At 44.0% G+C, this 24,806-nt stretch overlaps 1 protein-coding gene across 1 annotated transcript; it reads right to left on the bottom strand.

The window, feature by feature from the left end:
- Nucleotides 1–589: 589 nt before the first annotated feature.
- On the bottom strand, nucleotides 590–24,063 carry LOC308292960 (uncharacterized protein; the record flags this gene model as incomplete). The annotated part of the gene is made up of 9 exons (XM_080735386.1): nucleotides 590–1,481; nucleotides 1,813–1,919; nucleotides 2,303–2,456; nucleotides 7,483–7,571; nucleotides 15,356–15,691; nucleotides 16,654–16,755; nucleotides 16,910–17,014; nucleotides 17,773–17,907; nucleotides 23,905–24,063. 9 exons carry the CDS (start codon nucleotides 24,061–24,063, stop codon nucleotides 590–592), a joined length of 2,079 nt encoding a protein of 692 aa, XP_080591512.1.
- Between the last annotated feature and the right edge of the window lie 743 nt (nucleotides 24,064–24,806).

The following is a 24,806-nucleotide window of genomic DNA, read 5'->3' as shown; positions in this document are numbered from 1 at the left end:
TTGCTTCATCATCAGTCAACAATAAAACAGTAAACATTGTTGTCACCTCTCTCTCTCTCTCTCTCTCTCTCTCTCTCTCTCTTTCTCCTTCAACACCAAGCACAGAAAGAAAGAAGAGATAAAGAATAAAAGTGACATTTTGTCATAAGGATGTGAAGTTATCCTCTTTAAAACTTGTTTAGGGAGGAGAACATTTCAAGTGCACGGTCTGTGACATTCAGCCCGGAGACTGAGGAAGCTCATCTGATTGGCTAAAGCTGAGCCAATTGCCTGGAAGATTAATGCCACGCCTTGTAAATGGCAAAACGGTTTAAAAATTCTGTACATTTCCAGCACTTTTCAGGCTTAGTAAACGCTGATGATGAATAAAATCCCAGAGCCTTTCATTGAGACAAATGTTCTCAAGTCATCATAGCCTGAGGGTAAAGTATACTGTAGGCTACTTAATTTTTTTATGTCAAATTGAAAAAGAAAAAAAGAGAAACGCTTAAAAACATGTCAGCTTAAAAAACGCCACGAGTCTAAACTTTGGACATTTAAAACCCGTATCGACAAATTTCAACAATCCGTCTTGGGAAAAATATGCTAATCACGCCATCTCTGATTGGTCATCTTCCGGTGACGTTAGCAAAACGGACGGGTCCTCCTCTTCCTCCTCCTCCTCCTCGCCCTCCGCCCCTCCCGCGGTGGCCATGGGCACGGCGCTGTCCGTCTCCGTGGACGGTGGGGTCGTTGGCGACGACGACGGCACGGTCTTGTCGTAGGTCTGCCGGCGCTGCCGCCGCAGCGTCCGGCTCTGCAGGTCCCTCACCTCCTGGAGGACCTCCTGCGCCTCCCGCCACGACATCACCGCCTCCTCCAGGAGGACCTCGGCCTCCGCCCGCCTCCTCTCCACCTCCGACTCCTCCTCGGAGAGCTGGCAGGGCCGGGAGGAGGAGGAGGAGGACAGAGGAGGAGGTGTGGAGCGCGGGGCAGACGAGTCGAAGCTCCTCTGCCGGAGGAGGTCCTTCAGGGAGGTCTTGGCGAGGGGAGACGCGGGGCTCCCGGGATGGGGCAAGTCGAACGACTTGGAGAGACTGGGGAAGTTTCGGCGACTCCGCGACTCCTGGAAGCTCCTCTGCGGGAGGGGAGGAGACTCGGAGTCGCTGCTCCCGCAAGGAGAAGCCGCCGCTTTCCGACACGGCTCGGAGGACTCGGACACTTTAGGCGAGCCGCCGTCCAGCCGGTCGGGAGGAGGAGAGGAGTCCATGTGGTGCTCCAGACCGCCGGGCGGGGCGGCACTCTTGGCGCAGGCCGACCGAGGGGAAGCGGTGGTGACTCTCAGGACACGAGGAGACTCCGTCGACTTCTGCGACTCGTTGCCTTTGGAGCGGTTCTTCTTGGCCTTAGAGCGAGGAGATTCGCGTCCTCGTGTTCGAGGGGAGTCTTTTCCTCGTAGACGTGGAGACTCGCTGCTCCTGCTTCTAGGAGAGCCAGGTGACCTGAGGACAGACAATAATTTTTTTTTGGCTTACTTTAGCTCAAAGTAATGTTCGGCTTTGGTAGAACCTTGGGTTGTACCGCTACCTAGGCATGACAGAAGTCAAATTGTCCATCGTCTTTATCCGTTGCTTCTGTGCTCTGTGATAGTGAAATCATTCACTCGTTGTATGGAGGAAAAAAATACACCTGGTACTCCATTTGGGGAAGGCGAAATGCTTGTTTCATTCTGTTATTCTTGACAGATAAGTCACCAATAGCAATGTAACGCGAGCTAATAATAGGCAATATAGGTAAGATACACTGAGATGAGAAGCAGTGTTGTGTCTCTACCTGGAGTGAGAAGAGTCAGAGCCGCGGAGGTGATGGAGACGCGGGGAGTCCACTCCTCTGGGATAGGGATGCTCCCCTCCTCGCCCTCTCTCAGCCTTGTGGAGCTCCTGTGTTTGATGGGAGAAAACATGAAGCCGCTGTTGCAGCGCAGCGGTCCCATACCTGCTGTACTGCAGTGCTGTCCACCCACGAGAGGGGTTGTTTGGTAAATATTGTGTTCAGAATAATACACTATAGTCACCAATCAAAGAATTAATCAATAAATTCACCATCCATCCAATTGCTGCAGTCCAAAACTGTACATTTTCATGGAATGGAAAAAAAATAACCTGTGTTCCAGTGGGTCCAATGATGTAGTTATTATTATACTCACAAGCTTCACTTTCACTTCTTTCAAAAGTAGCAAAAATAGCTGATAGTACATTGGTTATTTTCACTGTTGCCTGCCAGCATGATCTGTACCCACGTTTAGCTCTCCATACATCCTTACCTGTAGTCTCATCTCCTCCAGCAGTTCTTGAGCTCTCTGCATCTTCTGAGCGATGAGGTTGTGTAGCTGACCAGCAGGCTGACCTTCAGACTGCTGACCTCCAGCCAGCTCCTCAGTGGGACCGCGTCGCTGGGCTGAACGCAGCAGCACTGGTCTGGAGGAAACATTTCAGTATGTATTTAGAATGTTAGATAGTTGCCATGTATGTGGTGGCATAGCTCAGGGGTAGAGAAACCGTCATTAGAGCATGAAGGGTTCACCCTGAGTTCATGTCGAAGAGTCCTTGAGCAAGACTCTGAACCCCTAGTTGCTCCCGGTGAGCAGGTTGGTGCCTTGCATGATTTCCTGCACCATCGGTGTATGAATGTGTGTGTGAATGTTGTGAATGTAATGCATGTAATGCACAATCTATGTAAAGCGTCTTGGATAAAGGCGCTATATAAATGGACCATTTACCATTATGTTATCTAGATATTGTTATTATTAAGATCAGTGGTTCTCAACCCACATTATTTTGGGGGTCCCCAGATGATTAGCTTAATGTGCAACACTGTTTTCTCACCAAACAGTAAACCAACCAACATAAAGTTTAAGTGTATAGCACATTTCTAAAGTGACAATTAAAGGACTTTTTAGTACCTCTGAAATGACAAATCAAACATTGTCCAAATTGTCAAATATTAGAGGCAGAAATTCTGAAAATAGCAGATCTACGTTGTCAGCATGTAGATCTGCTATTTTCACAATAGAACCGTGATATACAAAATGTAATGCCTCAACTCTTAGTGCTCGTCAGGGTGGGGGTCCCCAGTTAAAATATGATTATTTTGGGGGTTGCAGCCTGAAAAGGTTGAGAACCACTGATTAAGATAGCTATCCATGTCTATGCACTCTAACCACGTGTCTCAGTGGTTTTCAACCAGTGGTCCGGGGACCACCAGTGGTCATTGAGGGGGCTCCAGGTGGTCCCCAGCTAAATGATGGAGAGTTGGTAACCAAATGGTGGTCCGTGGCTCAAATGCCCAATACATAATGGACCTTGATATGAAAAAGGTTGAAAACCATTGACTGCAGTTGTTGATTGAATAGGGTTTATTATGAGAATTATGCAGAATCGGGAATACAGACAACATCCAAAGGAACATGTCGTTACCTTCAATTTGAGATACGATGTTGGAAAAAAGATACACTAACCCACCCCAACATCATGGGTTTGGGCAGGCAGGACAACCCTGCATGCCCGGCGCCCGCAAACAATGCATAGTTTGGGTAGTGTTCATTGATCGTTCAGAACGGGTACACATTATTGTGTATTATTATTTTATGCTTTAACTATTGAAAAATAGCAGATATACAAGCTCACAGCGCGGCACCGAGTGCCGCGCTGCGAGCTTGTAGATCTGCTATTTTTGAAAAATCGTGAAAATTTGAATTTGGACCCGATTCTATGTCTTTTGAATCAAGTTTTTTTTAAAAGCCTATGTTTCTATGTCAGCAATCTGGCTAGCCATGACGAAAATGTCCTCTTCACTTAACTGGAGCTCAGTTAGAGGCCTCGCACACTGGGCAGATATTGCATCAGATCAGATCTCGTGCCCGGGGGGTTGATCGGTGATCATTTCAAACGACAGCGATCCTCTGTCTTGAATTCGGGCCCGGTATATCCCGCTGTGCCAAGTGAAATATCTGAGACCATTACACACGAGACCGACGTCTAGCGATTCTAGCCTCTTGGCGATCTCGGATGGAATCTTTTTATTCCTCAAGAGGAATAAAATCAAGAGTTGGGGATAGGCCTATATCAGGGGTGCCCAACCAGTCGATCGCGGTCGACCGGTAGATCGCGGGCTGGTTACCAGTGGACCGCGAGATGATTTCAAAGAAATAATTTATTAATTCGGGGGGGGAGGACATACATCGGGCGTTTCAGTGAAACGACTCCGAGCGAGTGGATGATGTTGACTGAACTCAACTCAACGTGTAGCAGAGCATGTGAGCGGAGTGGAGCGGCAACTAAAGCCGCTCCGCGCTCCAGAGGGCTCTTGTCCCGCTCGCTCATCGCTCTGGTCGGCCACCGCACCGCTCCGCTCCCCGCCGCTCCGTCGCTCACGTTGATTTTCGCATTTCTCGCTCCGCGCTCGCTCCACGCTCCGCTCAGGGTCGTCAATCAGAGTCACCAGCCAAAATAAAAAAAGGATTTTGCTACCATATGCGAAACACTTTCTCCTTTGCTTTGCACAACAAGTGTTCCCAACACAAATGCCTGCGGTAACGTTACGTGAGCCTCGGCTTGGTGGAGACCTGCGTTCACTGTTACAAAAGACGCCATCTAATCTAAGGCATTGTATTTTTTAATAAGACGGGCAATATTAAATCCAGCTGGTTATTGATTAATCACCACAACCGAGAGACGGAGGCGAGTCGTGGCGTGTGTTTTTCAATCAGTCTCACTTGAATTCGTATCCGTTGACTGGCTGGTGATATATAACTTAACTGACACAAGGTAGGCTATGTATTATAAACATAGCCTACGTGTGTGGATGAGTGAAATCGTGATAAAGGGAATTCTATGTCTGTTCTCCTCTCCGTCTCCGCGGTGCCTACAAGGCTTCACTGCACTAGTAGGCTACTGCGCACGGCTCTGTTTTGTTGGAAACATGCGGCGCGCGGCCCCAATAGGGTCGGCTTGGAGCGGAGCGGAGCGGAGGAATGGAGCGGAGGAAATTCCTTGCTCCAAAGCCGCTCAGACCCATTTGAATTTGGATCAACCTACCTGTGTGAGTCTGCTTTTTCTCACATGAAGTTCATCAAGTCAAAGTACAGAGCCACAATGACAGATGAGCACCTTGTGGCCTGCCTAAAACTTGCAACCAGCTCATACAACCCTGACTTTGACAAGCTAGCCTCCTCTTCCCAGTGCCAGGTTTCCCACTAAGGTAGAGAGACTGACATGGAATAAAGGACAAAAAAAAAACTATAAAAAAACTATAAAAAAAACTATAAAAAAAGAAAGAAAAAAAAAACTAAACTGTGTTGTCAGTGCATAATATGCAGAGTGTGCAATAAATGGTCATGCTGTCTGTATGCCCAATGTGAGAAGTTGCAATCGTTTCATTCAATTACAATTCCTACTATACAGTATGATTACAGTACAGTACAGTGAGTACAATGTTATAATATCTATTAATATTTTCTGTTTTTTACATGTATATTGAATGGGTGTTACGGTACATTTTGGGCTGGTAGCCCTCAGCTAGGTGGCACATTTTCAAAGTAGACCTTGGGTCAAAAAAGGTTGGGCACCCCTGGCCTATATAATATCTTTATTATAATATAATAAAGATATTATATAGCCTATATATTATTAGCCTATCTTATATAAATATTATTTATATAAGATAGGCTAATAATATATTTGGCTTGGAGTTGGCTGTCAAATCATCTTTTACAGCGTCACAACGGCGAGGTTTGGTTTGACAGTTAATTACCTTGAGTGCGCTGCATCTGTGATGTGATGTAGTCCACATTTTGAAGAATTAATCCGGTTTTTAGGTGAAAACAAGGGGAATGCATTTGTTGTTCTGAGAATGGATATATGTGCACGATAAAGTGTACAGTTTACACCTCCTCGCCTATGGAGATGGTAACCAAATGGACCCTATTAATCTTCTTGAGGGCGTAAAATGAAACCGCCGTAGGCCTATGGCTCCATTTGGTTTCATAATCATGCGTGTTGAAATATTAGCGCTACAAGCTCACGACATTTTGATCTTGTGTTGTATGTCTCACTTTATAGATATTATATAATGACTACTAGATATTAAGTTAAATATAAAAATAAGAACAGATATTGCATCTGTGATAAAGTGGAAAGGATCCCAGCGCGCGTCTCGCTCCTCTGGTAGGTGTAAATTGTTTTACGCATAGTTAAGAAGGGCATAATAATGCAGTCGTCCAGTATGATTCCATTCACTATACATATTTTAAAAGATTACAGTCTCCATCACTGCCACTCTTCTGGAATGTTTGTACCCAAACTTTCGCAGTGTGCAATGTGATGCGCATCCAAGACACGGCTGAGAGTGTCGCATCTCCAATATCATTGATTTAATAAAATCCATTGCCTCATCCAAGCCTTCAACCAACTGTCCAAAAAGGATGATGATAGCCCAATATATTATTATCTTTTATAAATATAAAAAATATATTATATATATATGGGGAAAGGCTTTCGTGAGGTGATAGAATACACTGCCTTGTCGCCAAATGACTGCGCAGAAGAAAAAAAGAAAACAAAAAAAGAACGCTATAGGCTATAACGTTTTTGAACAAGTGATTACAACATTTTAGGGAGAAAGTAGGCTAAAGTAAAAAGTAAGTAGGCTAATAATAATAATAAAAGTGTAGGCTATTCTATTGTGAGGTGACAGAATAGCCTACACTCTGCGCAGCCTAAAAAAAAGGAGGAGGAGCTGGCTTCATATAATCTGAAGCAATCCCGTGTGCTCATTCAGACGAAAATAATTGTAAAGGATTCCTACCCGATGACCCGAGAATATCAAGCTTTTTTGATATTCTCGGAAGAGCTACCGACGAGTCCCGAGGCCATAAAAATACCATTAACATAATCCGATCGTGTCGGGGTACCGTACAAACCCAAGACCGAGTCCGGGGCCGACCGAACGATTTTCCCGGGGGGTCATGCCGACATCTGATCGGGATGAATCGGCCCCGGGCTCGGCCCAGTGTGCACGGGCCCTTAGTCTGTTCTTGAGAGACTACTATGTCAGTGGTTCTCAAACCTTTTCATGTCAAAGACCCCCAAAATGATATGTATTTGGCCACGGACCCCCATCTCAAAATATTTAGTTCCAGGGACCACCCGGAAGCAACATTTGAGTTACAAATGTTCGCTTTGAAAATACATATATTCAAAGATTTGCACACATTTTCACGACTTTTTCAAAAATAGCAGATCTACAAGCTGTGAGCTTGTATATCTGCTATTTGTCACTGGTTAAAGCATTCAATAATTCTAGGCCTAAATGTGTTAACAGATGACCCCGTTTGCAGGTCGGTTGGGTTCGGTATAGGTCCCTCATAATGGGTCGAGTGAGTCGGGTTTTAAAAAACCCCGACCTGCGCATCACTAAGCATCAGCGTTTTGTTTTGTTTCTTACCTGCAGGAAAGAACTCCATCCATGGAGGAACATCGACTTCTACCCTGAACACTGACTCTCTTCCCTGGCTGAGGAGTCCTGGGCTGACCCTGAGGACAGTACACACCATATACATTGTTTGTTACATTGTTTCTCAACTACTGGTCCATGGCATAATTGCATGTGGTCCATGGTAAAATGTTTAAACAAATATATATATATATATATTTATTTTACCTTTGTTAGATGTATGAAAACTATGTTTAAATAATAATTGTGTGTGTGGTCCTTGAGAATTCACCCTTTGTCAGGTCCCGCCCATTGTCCCGCCCCTCTTCACACCCATTGGTTGCTGTGTCTTGGTGGGACACTCAGTGGGACACTCCATCCACTACCATTGTAATTCAGTTTCTTCGTATTGTTATTCTGTGTGTTCAATTGTAATTACTTGCGCCAGTCAGCAAAACTGTTAAACTAAACCTACATAAAAAAAAGGCACAAGTTTGCTCCTCATCAGAGTGCAGTCTTGTTTCAAACTTGGTTTCAGTAAAATGGAGCTACTGCTCGGTGTAAAACAATTATGTTTTAAGCTAATTCAACATTAAAAAGACGGAACCAGGGCAGGACAAGGCAGATAGAGCCTGCTGGTTGGTCAGTCAGGGACTAGCCTCGGAAACCCAGACTTTTATTTTGGCGATAGGAAGAAAAAATAATAGTCAGGGACAAACCAGAACGCTAACAAAGGCTGAATAGTCAGTAGACTGCTAGTCGTCCAGACTATAGCTCAAAAAAGTGTTACGGTTTCACCTTCACAATGTGAGGAGAGCTCTCTACACTTGTCTGGGCCAAGAGAGGGAGCCAAAGCACATCACAGAGTACCTCTGAAGACAGGCGTGCCTCTGCACACCTGTTCCCAATCCCAATCATCACCAGAGGCTTCAAGAGTCTAGCCGGCACACAGCTCATAGTGCGGTATGCTATGTATTCCCGTAGGAATTCTTTGCTAAAATTGATTTTTTTACTGTTTTGGCTTCTATAGGGACCAAACTATCAGAAAATGACGGGGGTCAAATTTTTAGACCCCTCCCTCATTTCCTGTGGGCGGGTCACTTCAGTTTTGGCCCTATTCGGCCTTGTTTTCCTAATTTCCCATAGGATTTTTTTGCCCAAATTGATTTTTTTGCTGTTTTGGCTTCTATAGGGACCAGACTATCAGAAAATGACAGGGGTCAAATTTTCAGACCCCTCCCTCATTTCCTGGGGGCGGGTCACTTCAGTTTTGGCCCTATTCTGCCTTGTTTTCCCAATCTCCCATAGGATTGTTGTGCCCAAATTGATTTTTTTGCTGTTTTGGCTTCTATAGGGACCAAACTATCAGAAAATGACGGGGGTCAAATTTTCAGACCCCTCCCCCATTTCCTGGGGGCGGGTCACTTCAGTTTTGGCCCTATTCGGGCTTGTTTTCCCAATTTCCCAAATATTTTTTTTTTGCTGTTTTGGCTTCTATAGGGACCAAACTATCAGAAAATGATGGGGGTCAAATTTTCAGACCCCCTCCTCTTCCCTGGGGGCGGGTCACTTCAGTTTTGGCCCTATTCGGGCTTGTTTTCCCAATTTCCCAAAGATTTTTTCTGGCCAAAATTGATTTCTTGCTGTTTTGGCTTCTATAGGGACCAAACTATCAGAAAACCTATTCACCTATGTATTCCCATAGGAGTATTTTGCTCAAAATTGATTTCTTTGCTGTTTCGGCTTCTATAGGGACCAAACTATCACAAAATGACAGGTTTCCAATTTTCAGACCCCTCCCTCATATCCTGGGGGGGAGTACTTTACAGTACTTTATAAACAACTTCACAGTATATTCTGAGGCTATTCAATAGTTTAGGTAGGAACAGTTCAGGTGAGGAGGATGGGGTAGCATTTATACTTCTGACCTGTTATTATTCTTGTCAAATACAGGATCTATTCATCGTCACTGTTATCTATGTCCTCCCTTAAGGCTCATTCCCACTGGGCCAGATAAACAGATACAAACATATCTTTCTCCATTCAAGTGGATGGTAAGATACAGATAAAAGAAAATATCTGTCTCTTTTAGCTGTGTCTTACCATCCACTTGAATGGAGAAAGATATTTCTTTATCTGTTAATCTGACCCAGTGGGAATGGGCCTTTATACTGTTGGCAAAGTCTCCAGTCCAGTGCCATAGCACTTGCAGAGACTGACTGTCCCTTGCAACCTGCTTTGCAGCCAAATGTGATGAGCTCAAGTATTGCCTTTGGAGCAGGGAGGGCAAGACACCTGACTAGAACATACCCTCCACTCTGTGAATTCCATCAATTCCCTTCAATTGGTGGAAGCTCAGAGCTCAGGGCAATTGGACATCGGTGTCAGCAGCCTCTTCGATGTGCGAAGTTCTGTGAACCTCTTCAAAATCATGTCCCTTATGAAGGTATCATATATGACAAAGAGCTAGAGATGGACCGATTGCAAAATTCTTGGCCGATACCGATCCACCGGTTTTATGAAGGTCTGACCTGCCAAAACCGATTTTTCCGATACCGATTTCTTTAGCTAAGAACTAGGAAATAGGGTTGCTCCAATACCCTTTTGTTTCAGGCCAAGTAGGCCTCAAAATTTCAATTTGAGTACCAATAAGCTAGAAGAACACTAATGCCAAATCAATCACAATAGTACAATATCCAAAATCACAGACAATATCCAGTCTAATATGACCGTCTGGACTAGGCAGGAGGAAAGCAGGTGACGCATGCTTTTTCCCCCCTTCTTTTTGGAGACGACATTGACACAGGATTATGGAATATATCCTTACATTGCAAAGGTAATCAGCACCATCTGTATTCTGTAGGCTGCCTCCAAGTAGACTGGCTGCTACTTGCTAATGTTTACGTCACAGGATCGAGCATCATGCTGTGCAGTGCAAGAGATACAATTGGCCGATTTTGGCATATTTATGTCAGTGACCTGCCGATCACCGATTTGGCCGGTTTGATATGATACCTGCCGATTTCTGATATTGGCCGATACCGATGTCCATCCCTACAAAGAGCATGAAAGAACTGTCCCTTGAGAAATACTCAAGCAGTCCCTGGCCTAACATGTCAACTTCTCCTTGGTTGATCACACAGTCAGGAGTTCCTTGATGGACATAGTGAGCTTCATCTCTGGATGAAGACTTCATATTTTTTAATGACTGATCCATATACAACTAATATTACCTATCAAAGACAACTCGACCCTCAACATAGCCAGCCATCATCGTTATGATTCGTTTTGCTGAATGCATCCTGAAGATCTGACAGCTTTTTGTCTTTTTCATGTTCTGAAGCACACCCATGGCATCAACAATAAGAACTTTGACAGAATAATCGTCCTCCGTCAGATCATATATGGGACACATGGAAGATCTTCCTACAGGGGCTCTGCCCTGGCATCTTCAATTGCATGCACAATCTGAACCCCCTCATCTTCTGACAGTTTGGTCCCTAAAGAAGCCAAAACAGAAATGAAGAAAAACTAAATCTATGGGAATATAGAGCCGAATAGGGCCAAAACTGAAACCCCCCTCCCCCTCGCCGCCTCAGGAAATGGGGGAGGGGTATGAAAATTTGAACCCTGTCATGTTCTGATAGTTTGGTTCCCAGAAGCCTAAACGGCAAACAAAACAATTTTAGCAAAACAAAAAAAAAAAGAAAATCCTATGGGAAATTGGAATGCATTGCCGAATAGGGACAAAACTGAAGTGACCCGCCCCCAGGAAATGAGGGAGGGGTCTGAAAATGTCAACCCCGTTATTTTCTGATAGTTTGTTCCCTATGGAAGCCAAAACAGAAAACAAAACATTTTTTGCAAAAATATCCTATGGGAAATTGGGAATACATAGCCGAATAGGGCTAAAACTGAAGTGACCCGCCCCCAGGAAATGAGGGAGGGGTCTGAAAATTTGACCCCCGTAATTTTCTGATAGTTTGGTCCCTATAGAAGCCAAAACAGCAAACAAATAAATATTAGCAAAAAATACTATGGGAAATTGGGAATACATAGCCGAATAGGGCCAAAACTGAAGTGACCCGCCCCCAGGAAATAAGGGAGGGGTCTGAAAATTTGACCCCCATCATTTTCCGATAGTTTAGTCCCTATAGAAGCCAAAACTGCAAAACAAAGTATTTTTGCAAAATATTCCTATGGAAATTGGGAATACATAGCCAAATAGGGCCATAACTGAAGTGACCCGCCCCCAGGAAATGAGGGAGGGGTCTGAAAATTTGACCCCCATCATTTTCCGATAGTTTGGTCCCTATAGAAGCCAAAACTGCAAAAAAATCAATTTTAGCACAAAAATCCTACGGGAGCTGTATTTTGGACATAGCATACCACACTATCAGGGCCAGATCTTACCTGACTCAGTTCTCAGCAGTGCCATTCCAGGCCTGCCTCTACTCATCTGGATTATTTGTTTGGCTATCGACCACATGCTAGTTGGGGCGAATCCGATATTTCAGTGACCGTGGAGAGCATAGGTCCGTTTCTCAGTGGTTTTGTCAACTATGAAGGTTAAATAACAAATTGAGCTCCCATGCCCCTCGCAAAAATGCGGGCAAAATGTTTGACAGCCGCTGAAAGTTTGTGCACGGAAATATCGGATTCGCCCCAACTATGCTTGGACCCTGACTTCTCTCTTGACTCCCCCTGTATGCTAATAGTATAGAATTATATTTTATATTATTCACATATATACATATACATTTGTGGCACTCGTATGTGTATTCATGTGGATATATAAATATATAAGGCTATACAGTTTTGTTGTTATTACTTGGAATTAAAATGCTTAGCAAGGCATTAACCCTTTCCTGTCTCCTGAGTGGCTCCATTTTGGGTTCAAACACAACTCAGTCATAACAACCACTGCTATAGACAGCTTCATCCAACCTCAGACGAGGAATGAGCACAGCACTACAGAATAATTGGGGAGATTTGGGGAATGCCCCAAATCTCCCTGACCCAAAATCTCCCCTGATTGCTCTCGGCTTGACCATCATCGGGAGCGATTATCCAGCAAGATTATCACTTATGGTGCCATCAATTAAATCTCTTTGAAGTCCTAGTTGCCATGGTTTCCATAGACTTCCATGTAATTCATAGTGCACGGATCGTGCACGCCCATGCCTAGATCATGCACCACATGGAAAAAAAATGTTCACAGCTTTCAAACAAAAAAATCCGCTTGGAAATCCGTTCAGGCATTCATGAGCTAGCAGCCATTATGTTTTCTTCAAATGTAAACAAACATGGCTGCCATGTTTGAAAGATGGGGTTGGTATGGGGGTTAAACATGCAATTTCGCGATCACGATCATGCCTAATACATTTTTTAGGTAAAAACATTTAAAAAAAAAAAAAAAAGTGTCTTCAAAAACGGCCCAAACTCGGGAAACTCGGGGTTGGCACAGGGGGGGTACCCGTTTCGAAACGGGTCCCCATCTGGAATCAATAGGGGTAAATTTACTCGAATCAAATTTTTGTCTTAGGAATGTGACAAAAACCAAAACATATTATTGAACTCTACTCTCCATGGCATGACTAATCAATAGAAAAAAAAAGTCATTTTGGGGGTGAACTACTCCTTTAAGCCTCCTGTTTTTCTCACAGATATTCAGGGACTTCGATAATTTTCATGTTCGATATGCATCTGTCTGATTACATCACTACTCTCCGAGTGAGACAGTGCGAGTGACGCGTGACAGAGAGAAACAACTGCGAAGAGACAGATGTTCAGTGGATATGAAGACTTCTGACCCTGACGACCGGGCGAAGTTCGTTGGAGATTCAATCTTAATCAGGAGGCTTAAGATTGCATCTTTGAACTGTGGTGCGTTGGACAGCTGAGGCTTGTGGCAAGTGGCTATAATGGTACTCATAGTGGTCTTACTGGTATATAATATAACGTCAGGGTTCCCACAGTCATGAAATTCCTGGAAATATTTTGAATTTAGAAAAATATTTTTACAGTACTGGAAAGGTTTTTGAATTGATCAAGGGTCCTGGAAAAAATAGCTATGCATTGTCTTTGGTTATTGATTTTGTTAATACCTCTGAAATGACAAATTAAACATGGCCAAATTGTCAAATATTATAGGCAGAAATTGTGAAAATAGCCGATCTACATGCTCACAACGCCTCTGTGAGCATGTAGATCTGCTATTTTCACAATAGAAACGTGTTATACAAAATCCTCAACTCTTAGTGCTCGTCAGGGTGCCGGGTCCCCAGTTAAAATGTGATTCTTTCGGTGGTCACAGCCTGAAAAGGTTGAGAACCACTGGCATACACTACCTGTCTTTGGACATTGTGCATAGTGGTAAGCGACTTGTTATTGAGCTGAATTATTGTTATATAGTCCTGGAAATTGGGTTAAATATTCTGGAAAAGTTTTGGAAACGTTTTGGAAATGAATTGGTAAAAATGTGTGGGAACCCTGTAACGTGTCTTCCCAGAAATATCACAACCATGGAGTTTGACCGGCTCCATTGTTTATGATCTGCTTCCACGTGTAATCACGTATGTGAGGTCCTGTGTTGCTCGGCCAGGGCACGATAATCATAATAACATCCTGTAGTGCAGGGGTTCCCAAACCTTTTTGTCTCAGGGCACCCCATAAATATTTTTTTTAATCCGAGGCAGCCCTACATTATAATTTTCACTCCCAGCACCTTATATTTATAGCATATCATCGTTGTGGGGGGGGGGGAAAACTTGTATGTCCAAAACCGTTCGTTTTGTATTTATCATCTATAAAATGTACTAAACTAGTGAAAACTAGTGAAAACAGCTTACAAGCACACGTTGTGTGCTTACAAGCACATGTTGTGTGCTTGTAGATCGGCTGTTTTCACTAGTTGTGTGCGACAGAGGTTTCTGCATGACAGTGACGATATTTTTGTGATTATGTTGTGAGGAAAACGTTGAGATAATAGACATTTGGTTAGAACTGACTGAAAATAACTTTGTACTTCAAGTTTAAAATGATACTAAATATTTCTTCCAAGTGTCCAAATAAATTCCAAATATTATCAAATTATCTCGCGGCACCCCTGGACTGCCGTCGCGTCACCCACTTTGAAAACCCCTGCTGTAGTGTACTGTGTGATGCCCCATTGTTTTAAATATCTTACAGTGTAAGCATTTTTACAATTAGATGTACAACAAGATTATCCTGCAGTTTGTGATGCAACCAGATTTCCATATGGTTTAAAGATTTTAAAACCCCCGTAGTGTGAGCTGGCAGGTGAACGTCTGATGTCTGTTTTTATACAAGGACTGTGTCAATACGCTAAGGCTGGGCAATATTATAGAAATTACATCGATATCGAGGTATCAACATGCAAGCTATACATATCGACTAAGATGGCTTGAAATGAGGTATTGGTATATGTGTCAAATGAAATAATAGACACACTATGCGTGCACGTAGCACATGCAAAAAAGCAGTCCATCTGTAATCGGTTATTTCAATAAAACCATGGAATTAATGCATGGATATGCTATTAATTATCTGGGTTCGGCAGGCAGTGGGCCCAAAGCAGAAAACATCCCCCCTTCAGGGACGGTTCTGGTTCTGGGGTACCCTTCATAGACGAATACAGACGTACTTTAATCCATTCAGAACGGGTACACAGTATTGTGTATTATTATTTTATGCTTTAACTACTGAAAAATAGCAGATATACAAGCTCACAGCGCGGCACCGAGTGCCGCTCTGCGAGCTTGTAGATCTGCTATTTTGTATATCTGCTATTTTTCAACAGTTAAAGTCAATAATTCTAGGCCTAACAATAACAATAATACTAATAAATAATGCATGATGATACCTGTCCCTGGTGTAGGTGCTGGGTCCTGTGCAGGTGAGGGGACTTGGGACCCCAGGACCTCTCACTGCCCCTGGGCAGACTGCTGGTCTTCACCTTGACCTCCTTGCCGCAGGAGGTCACGCGGAGCTTCGACACGTCGGTGCCCGCCCGCCGGCGACCTATGACCCCCACGTCTCCGTAGTAACCGCCCCAGACCCCGCCGCTGCCGCCCCGCCCCACCTCCTCCAGGTCCACGCGGAAGCGGTCCTCCCACGACGCCTCCTGCTTCCCGTCCTCGCCCAGGTCGTTGTCTTCCTCAGCGACCAGGGTCAACATGCCGGTGGACGAACTGGATGCCTGCAGAGAGAGAGAGAGAGAGAGACAGGGTTCCCACACATTTTTACCAATTAATTTCTTTTCCAGAATATTTAACCCAATTTCCTGGACTATATCACAATAATTCAGCTCAATAACAGGTTGCTTACTCCTATGCGCAATGCCCAAAGACAGGTAGCGTATGCCAGTGGTTCTCAACCTTTTCAGGCCGTGACCCCCGAAATAATCATGTTTTAACTGGGGACCCGGCACCATGACGAGCACTAAGAGTTGAGGAATTTTGTATAACACGGTTCTATTGCGAAAATAGCCGATCTACATGCTCACAACGCCTCGCGTTGCGAGGCGTTGTGAGCATGTAGATCGGCTATTTTCACAATTTCTGCCTCTAATATTTGACAATTTGGCCCATGTTCATTTCAGAGGTATTTACAAAATCAATAACGAAAGACAATGCATAGCTATTTTTTCCAGGACCTTCCAGGACCCTTGATAAATTCCAAAACTTTTCCAGTACTGGAAAAATATTTTTCTAATTTAAAAATATTTCCAGGAATTTCATGACTGTGGGAACCCTGGAGAGAGATATTGGGCCTCAATCACAAAGCTGTTTCTAGTTCTACTATATTTGAGTATAGTTTTGCGACCTACGTACCCAGTAAAGACCCACGTGGGATTCATTGAAGGGCGTGTAAAGCCTTGATTTGTGCGGTTTGCAGGTGTATCAGGTGATAAATCCCATCTGCTCGTAAATGAAATGCACGTGCATGTATGCCCCAAATGCATTGTTCCGCACCCCGTTTTAACACCATAAAAGGCAACGCCTTTTATGTGAAGTTCAAGGCGCCGCTCGTCAAAAAGAAAAGATCGACGAGCTTACAAAGCTTCGCATCGCAGCGCCTTGACAGCTTGCAGAGTTGGCTTATTTGAGGTGTGTGTGTGCGTGCGTGCGTGCGTGCGTGCGTGCGTGTGTGCGTGCGTACCACAGCCAGTATGTGTCCTCTGGTAGGAAGTCTTCTGCTTTGGGGGATCCGTACTCTGTCTCTGGTTGGATGTACCAACACACTGTCTTCTTCTACCATCACCTACGGTAGATACACAGACAGACAGACAGCGATGGGGTTAGGGGATGAATTAATGTTCCTCGTGGGAAAATGTTGCCCCCCTGCTGGCAGAGGCAAAAATGTGACCATGTGAGCGTGTGTGTGAGCGTGTGTGCGTGCATTCGTGTGTTCCTACCTCGTCCAGAACATGGTTCTTGGCTCTAACAATGGCTGAATTGATGGCGTTCACCCACAATTCCTTCTCCTCTGGACTCACAGCCAGGAAGACCAGGTTAGGAACCTGAGAAACAGAAAGAACTCGTCATCATCATCATACAAAGGATGGATGGATGGATGGATGCAGGGGTGTCGCACCAAATTCTGGGCCCTGGGTGCTTTAAAGATTGAAAAATAGCAGATATACAAGCTAGATCTGCTATTTTTGAAAAATCTTGAAATATCTTTGAATATTTCAAATCCTTCTATTTTGAAAAACTTATGTTTCTATGTCAGTGGTGCGCAAACTTTTAATTTTTTTTCTGACTATATCTACTGCAGAGTACTGTGTTCTATTCGTCTGTCATTCAATGTTATATGAGATACTTTAATGGTTTCCTGTGGAAATAAGCTTAGTCTTTTCTAGGATTTCCTTTTAGTAGACCTTGTACCAGTGAACTGTACCCTCATGAAACTGTACCTTTTCCTATGCAAACTTCTAATAAAGTCTTCAATCAATCAATCAATCAATCAATCAATCAATCAAACTTTTTTATGTGAAGGACCCTCAAAATGATATGCATTTGGCCCCCATCTCAAAAATATCTACAGATCTACAAGCTCGCAGCCGCGCTGTGAGGTTGTATATCTGCTATTTTTCAATAGCTAGAGTATAAAATAATTCCAGGCCCCTCCACGTTGGGCCCTAGTAACACAGCCCTTCCACCTTGGTCCCACTCCCCCCCCCCCCCCCTTATGATGCCCCTGGATGGATGGATGGATGGATGGATGGATGGATGGATGGATGGTAGAATGGCCGGTAGAAACCATGCTATAACTCACAACACTTCCTGGTTCTTTCAGCAGAGTGAACCTGCTGTGGTTCTTTTTACTTCGTCTGTTGGTCTTCCTGAGTTCCTCTGAACGCTCATATTCACACAGGCTGAACACCTCCTGAAACCTGCGGTCATCTTTAACCTGAAAACACGCACGCACGCACGCACGCACGCACACACACACACACACACGCACACACACACACACACTGTGTCATGTTGAGGGCTCGGGTGAGGAGCAACAGGGTTTATAGTCTATAGTCCGGCTACCAACAGACCTTTTATGGCTTAGGTATGACATTTGGTATATATATATATACTAGGTCCTTACCCGTCCTCCTTACCCGTTACCCTTTGAAATAGTTAATATAAAATAAAATAAAAATAGGTAGGCTAAAATGTCATGCATTGTTTCACCAATCAAGAGTTCAATCAAGGGTTAGGGTTAATCAATTATCTGCTCTTCCCCTTCTTCTCTTCAACCTCCCTCTTCTTCCCCATCTCTTCCTTGGTGTGCCCCTTCTTGGGAGGAGGAGATGCTCCTGAAGTTTAATATTTTTCCATCACCGGATACATCATCATCTCCCCTTTCTTGGGTTGATGACATCACTGATGACATCACTGGATATTATATGACATCACTATCATCGATGACATCACTGATGACATCATTGATCACATCACTGACTGTAAACTATTTCTAACTATTATATGACTGATACTGATGATATCACTGGGTTTTTAACTATTATATGACATCATTGATGACATCACTGATGACATCATTTGGTTATAACCATTATTGACATCATCGATGACATCACTGGTGACATCACTGGTTTTCTAACTATTATGACATCATTGATGACATCACTGGGTTTCTAACTATTATATGACATCATTGATGACATCACCGATGACATCATTGGGTTTATAACCATTATATGACATCATCGATGACATCACTGATGGTATCACTGGTTTTCCATCTATTATATGACATCACTGATGACATCACTTGATATTATATGACATCACTGATGACGTCATCGATGACATCACTGATGACGTCATCGGTGACGTCATCACCGATGACGTCATCGATGACATCACTGGATGGGACGGACGGACGGACGGACGTACGGACGGACGGACGGACATTTGCTCGTTTATAGTATGATATATATATATATATATATATATATATATATATATATATATATATATATATATATTTTTTTTTTTTATTGGCCTAAAATGTTGTCTATATACATTCATGAAACCACCTGCTGACCGCCTGTCAGCATTGAACAATTTTTTTATAGGGGATAAAAGTTTGGGGCCCATTCACTTACTATATATACTATAAAGGAAAAAAATACCCCCAAAAGATCTGCTTTAAGTAAGTAGCAGTTGGGGTCAAACTAGGTTTTTTCCATGATTCTGAATCCATTGTAAGCATATGTTTTGCATGAAAAAACATTCCTTGGGCTAAAAACGGTCCCCAACACAACTGTGAAAAATGATGGCTCATCATTAAACCATAGTTTTGTGGGGCTGTTTTTAGCCCAAGGAATGTTTTTTCATGCAAAACAAATGCTTGCAATGGATTCAGAATCATTAAAAAATCCTAGTTTGACCCCTCACATGCTACTTTTTGGGGGGGCTATTTCTTTCCTTTATAGTATTTCTTTTCCCTTCTAGTATAGTGAATGGGCCCAAAAATGTTACCCCCTATAAAGGAAATTGCTCAATGCTGACAGGTGGTCAGCAGGTAGATTCATGACTGTATGTATATAGACAATATTTTAGGCCAAAAAAAAAAAAAAGAAAAAAAAGCGATATACCAAATTTCATACCCCACCTCAGGGGCAGCTGGACTACTAGCTAGACAAGCAAACATCTGAGAGATGGCCACCCGCCAGAGAGTGCTGGCTCAACTGCGCAAAGTTAATAAAGGGCTTTGATAGAAACACATAATAGCAGCAGTCCCACAAACAGGTTATACATTATGTAACCTATATGCTGTATACTGTGTGCACGTGTGTGGTCAATAAAGCACAGCAGCTTCTATTACAAAACAATCTCTTCAATTAGCAGTCAGTGTGTTCAATAGTGACCAAAAGGCATATGGGGACTTTCACTCAGTTACATCACATGGCTATCGTTGTGCATTTTTATACCCAGGTATCGCACATACATACATACCGGTATATGATTATGTTAATATGACCACACATCAGCAGACAGACAGACAGACCCCTGCCCGCCCGCCCGCCCGCCCACACACACACACACACACACACACACACACACACACACACACACACACACACACACACACACACACACACACACACACACACACCACACACACACACACACACACACACACACACACACACACACACATCCCTTCATCTCATTTGCAGTCAGATCAATTCTAATCAACAGCTCTCAGTCTGACCCCACTGCCCTCTCGGTGTGTGTGTGTGTGTGTGTGTGTGTGTGTGTGTGTGTGTGTGTGTGTGTGTGTGTGTGTGTGTGTGTGTGTGTGTGTGTGTGTCAGTGTGTGACAGTGTGTGTGACAGTGTGTGTGGCTGTTATTGACCTAAAGAAAATCATTACAGGCACCAGCAGATAACACACATGCTTGCGCACGCAAACGCGCGCGCACACACACACCCTCGACCCACACACACGCATGCACGCAGCTATTGATGTTAGTCCATTGACTTCCGTGTGACCTTGATACGGCTGATCTTAAGTCCATGATGTGTCGTAATGTGTAATTTATACTACGAACACCATGGATAAAATGGCTTGTCTTAGACCCACTGGATCTCTTCTGCACTAGCCCCTCCCTAACATTTAAGTCTAGTTTTTATTTGTTGACGAAAGTGTCAGTATTTTCAGTCATAGTTTTAGTCATCATAGCTTGGTTTTTATCTAGTGTAGTTGTCGTCAGTTGTCTCAGCTGTCAGTCAGATCCTTTCCTATTCCTCATTCACAGATCTGCTGGTCATTACATTACACTGTCATACTCCAATCAGAGCTCTCGCTCAGTAAAGGAGGCTCCTTTAAATACAGCTTGCATTCACTATACTGTAGCTCTGCTTGCCTTGGATCCGAAGCTTCAGATCCGCTGCTGCTTAGCTGCCTCCTCCACCCCAGCCTCCACCTTTTGATCAGAGTCTGGCATAGGCTCAAATACTTGTGATCTTATGTCTGCTGATTCAAGCTAACATGTCAATGTATTGCTATTGTATCCCTATGGGGGGTTTTGCTTAGCATCCCCTGATTTTGCATTGCAAGCTGCTTGAACAAAGTTCAACATCTCTGAACGTGGAGCCCTTTAGCGCCAAGTTAAGCTGTATTCCATTTGTTGCAATAAATGGTTATATCCTGACTAAAAAGCTTGCAGCTTGTAGATCTGCAATTTTTGATCAAATCATTAAAATGTGTGCAAATCTTTGAGTATATGCTTTTTTGAAGCGAACATTTATAACTCAAATCTTTCCCTGGTCCAAAATATTATATACTGTATGCTGTATATGAGAAGACATATTTAGAATGGGACTCAGGTCTTAAAGGGTTAAATAGCTGTGTATTCTCCATGGTCAGCAGCTCTTCAACATTGATGTGCACTCCGTTCCCCCAGGCTGTCTCAGCCAATAGCATGTCAGTATACTGACATGCCGAGGTACATGCAAGGTGCTGTCATAATACCTTGCACGCACGCACGCACGCACGCACGCACGCACGCACGCACACACACACACACACGCAGTGATGCAGTAGGATTTCATATTATCAGCTGAAGTTACATCATTCTAATGTGTTCATGTGTGTGTGTGTGTGTGTGTGTGTGTGTGTGTGTGTGTGTGTGTGTGTGTGTGTGTGTGTGTGTGTGTGCGCGTGCGTGCGCGCGCAGGAGCTATTGTTTTGTGAACAAGCTGAGATGCATAAACACACGCACGCAAACACGCAAGCTCATGACTGTGTACTGTGAACAAATGCAACCCATAACTCACCCATATATGCACATTATCTTTACTCACACAGCTCACAAGGAAACACACACACACACACACACACACACACACACACACACACACACACACACACACACACACACACACACACGCGCGCACACACACACACACACACACACACACTCAGACAGTCACTCACTCACACTCTGCCTCCCTGAGGCCAATGTAAAAAATGAATGTGTTCTAGGTCAACATGCAGAAACATACAGACAGTATATGTATTGGTGTATGTGAGTCTGCAGCATATAGAACAGCCTGTTAGCCATCAATTATTAACCCTGAGGAAGCAGCTCACCATAGATCAGTTCCTCCGCAAGATGATGTTTTTGCAGGAGATTTTCTTAGCATGCACGAGGAGTCTTGTGTACTGTATGTGCCATGCAGACAGTAGGGATGGGATGGGAACATTTCATCAAGTCACGATTATTGTGACCAAAGAAATTGCGATTTACGATATTATCGCAATAACCAAAATATCCCTAACATCCATTATCCTGGGGCGGAACATTTGCAAAAAAAATAGCAGATCTACAAGCTCACAACTGAGAGCTTATTATTATTATTTTTGGCTTATTAAGTGACTTAGTAGCGAGTGAAAAGGAAGACTGTATCAAGTACATTATTTACAGGTCCGTTTTACCAATTATAGAGGGTTTAAGTGGTACTGCATACGCAGCTAGGCAAATAAAAGATTAATTGATCCCAATGCAGGACGGAGGACGATTTCACGATAAATTAAATCTCCGGTTTCATCTCACTGTCAGAGCTGGTATGTGGACTATATAATTACAATACCGGTGGTTCTCAAACCCTTTGTTCAATCTCAGAGTTACACTCCTGTAAGGGTCCATTTGGAACCACCGCCTATAAGAATCGTTAAAGGGAATCGGCCCTTTACTTCTGCGTTCTTCTCTTTATCACATCTATCTAATTTATTCTGATCACAGTCAAATTGGAGAAAGTTAGTTTGACCCTTTGGACACTTTATCCATCACCCCTGAACATCATCACATTTGAACACCCTCCCTTAATACGTTTTTATGTTGGATGCATTTTATTTAAAAAAAAGTCTTCTTAATTATGTGTGTGGAGCATGTGTACCTGTGTGCGTGTGCGTGCATGTTTGTGTTTATTATGACCTCCCAGCAGCAGGGTGACTGAGGCTCAGCTGCAACAAATGAGCTGTTTGATTGACTCACACACACACACACACACACACACACACACACACACACATACACACACACACACTGCGCACGAATGCACACACGCACTCACTGCTCATCCGCAGCCAGTGTGCAGCAGCAGCAGCAGCAAATGATTAAAGTTTGAGGACAGTTTTAGTTTAAACATCAAAGCATTTTTTCCAGGATGCCTGACTGCATCCTGACCTCTGAGTACTGTCGCACGCACGCACGCACGCACGCACGCACGCACGCACGCACGCACGCACGCACACACACACACACACACACACACAGGCAAAAACACACCACTCAAGAGTCAATCGATACTGCAGTGATAGAGGAGGTCGTGACAGGCAGACAGACAGGCACAGGGGTGTTGCACCAAATTCTGGGCTCTGGATACAAGGATTCACTGCTTTATATTGTGCATTAGCTATTGAAAAATAGCAGATATACAAGCTCACAGCGTAGCGCCGAGTGCCGCGCTGTGAGCTTGTAGATTCGTATTTTTGAAGAATCGTGAAAACGTGTGCTAGTCTTTGAAGGTTTTCTGAAAGACCTGTTTCTATGTCAGTGGTGCTCAAACTTTTTCATGTGAAGGACCCCGAAAATGACATGTATTTGGCCACGGACCCCCATCTCAAAATATTTAGTTCCAGGGACCCCCCAGAAGCTAAATTTGAGTTACACAAAGTCATGTTCGCTTAAAAAATACATAAATTCAAAGATTTGCACAACTTCTCAAAAATAGCAGATCTACAAGCTCGCAGAAGGCCCCTCCACCTTGGGCACTAGTAACTCAGTCCCACGCCCCTGGACAGGCAAGCATGCAGACAGACAGACAGACAGACAGACAGACAGACAGACAGACAGACAGACAGACAGACGGGTTCTGACCTCCTTATCAGAGAGGAGCAGGTGCTCCCCTCTCAGAGAGACGTATCTGTTCCTCCACAGCTCTCTGAAGATGCCGCGGCCGCAGAACTTCCTCAGCCAGCCCGACCTGTCCGTCTGATGGTGGACAGACAGGTGGACGCTGTCCCCTGGAACCTGCATGGATGGATGGGCGGACAGACAGACAGACAGACAGACAGACAGACAGACAGACAGACAGTCGCACTGATTATTTACACACACACACAGTTTAACAATGTATTTACAGTATGTCCACAACACATCAAGGACGTGCAGATGATGTTAGAGAGGCAGGGGCTGACATTTCTAAAAGGGCTTTTTGGTGGAAATATCGAAAATAGCAGACGCAGCTGCAGCCGCAGACGCAGCCGCAGCGCAACGCGACGTGTTGTGAGCTTGGAGGTTGGCTGAACTAAGCATAATCAAGTCAATACTGGAAATGTGGCGTAACAGCATGGATTTCTACACAGAGACGGCAATTCTCTCAACATAAGATGCTGCATTCAAGTTCAGGAGAGTTTGGAAAAGGCAATTCTCTTGAATGCTGCCTTTATGGCATGGAAAGGATTTGGTCTGGAGAGGGCACTTTTTACAGTCGGATAAAAGGGCAGGGGCTCAAGCCCAGCCTTTGATGTCTATGTGTGCACGTGCCTGGTCCACATACAGGGAGAGCATACAGGAACACAAATATCTTAGGTGTCCTTGTGATAAAACACGCGTGTCACTCAACACTCCATGGGCACAAGTAGCCTCGTCTTTGGGCATCCCAAGTTGTTGCAACTTGCAACCCTCCAACCCACTGCTATTACGACAGTGGACAGACATACCGCTGGAAGGGTCTATTTCTTGCCTCCTGGTAGCTGTTCACGGGAGGGGCCGCCATG

This window comes from Nannobrachium achirus (genome assembly GCF_963921795.1).
Source record: "Nannobrachium achirus genome assembly, chromosome: 10".
In the NCBI taxonomy this organism is placed as follows: domain Eukaryota; kingdom Metazoa; phylum Chordata; class Actinopteri; order Myctophiformes; family Myctophidae; genus Nannobrachium; species Nannobrachium achirus.
This window is presented reverse-complemented; position numbering and strand designations above follow the sequence as displayed.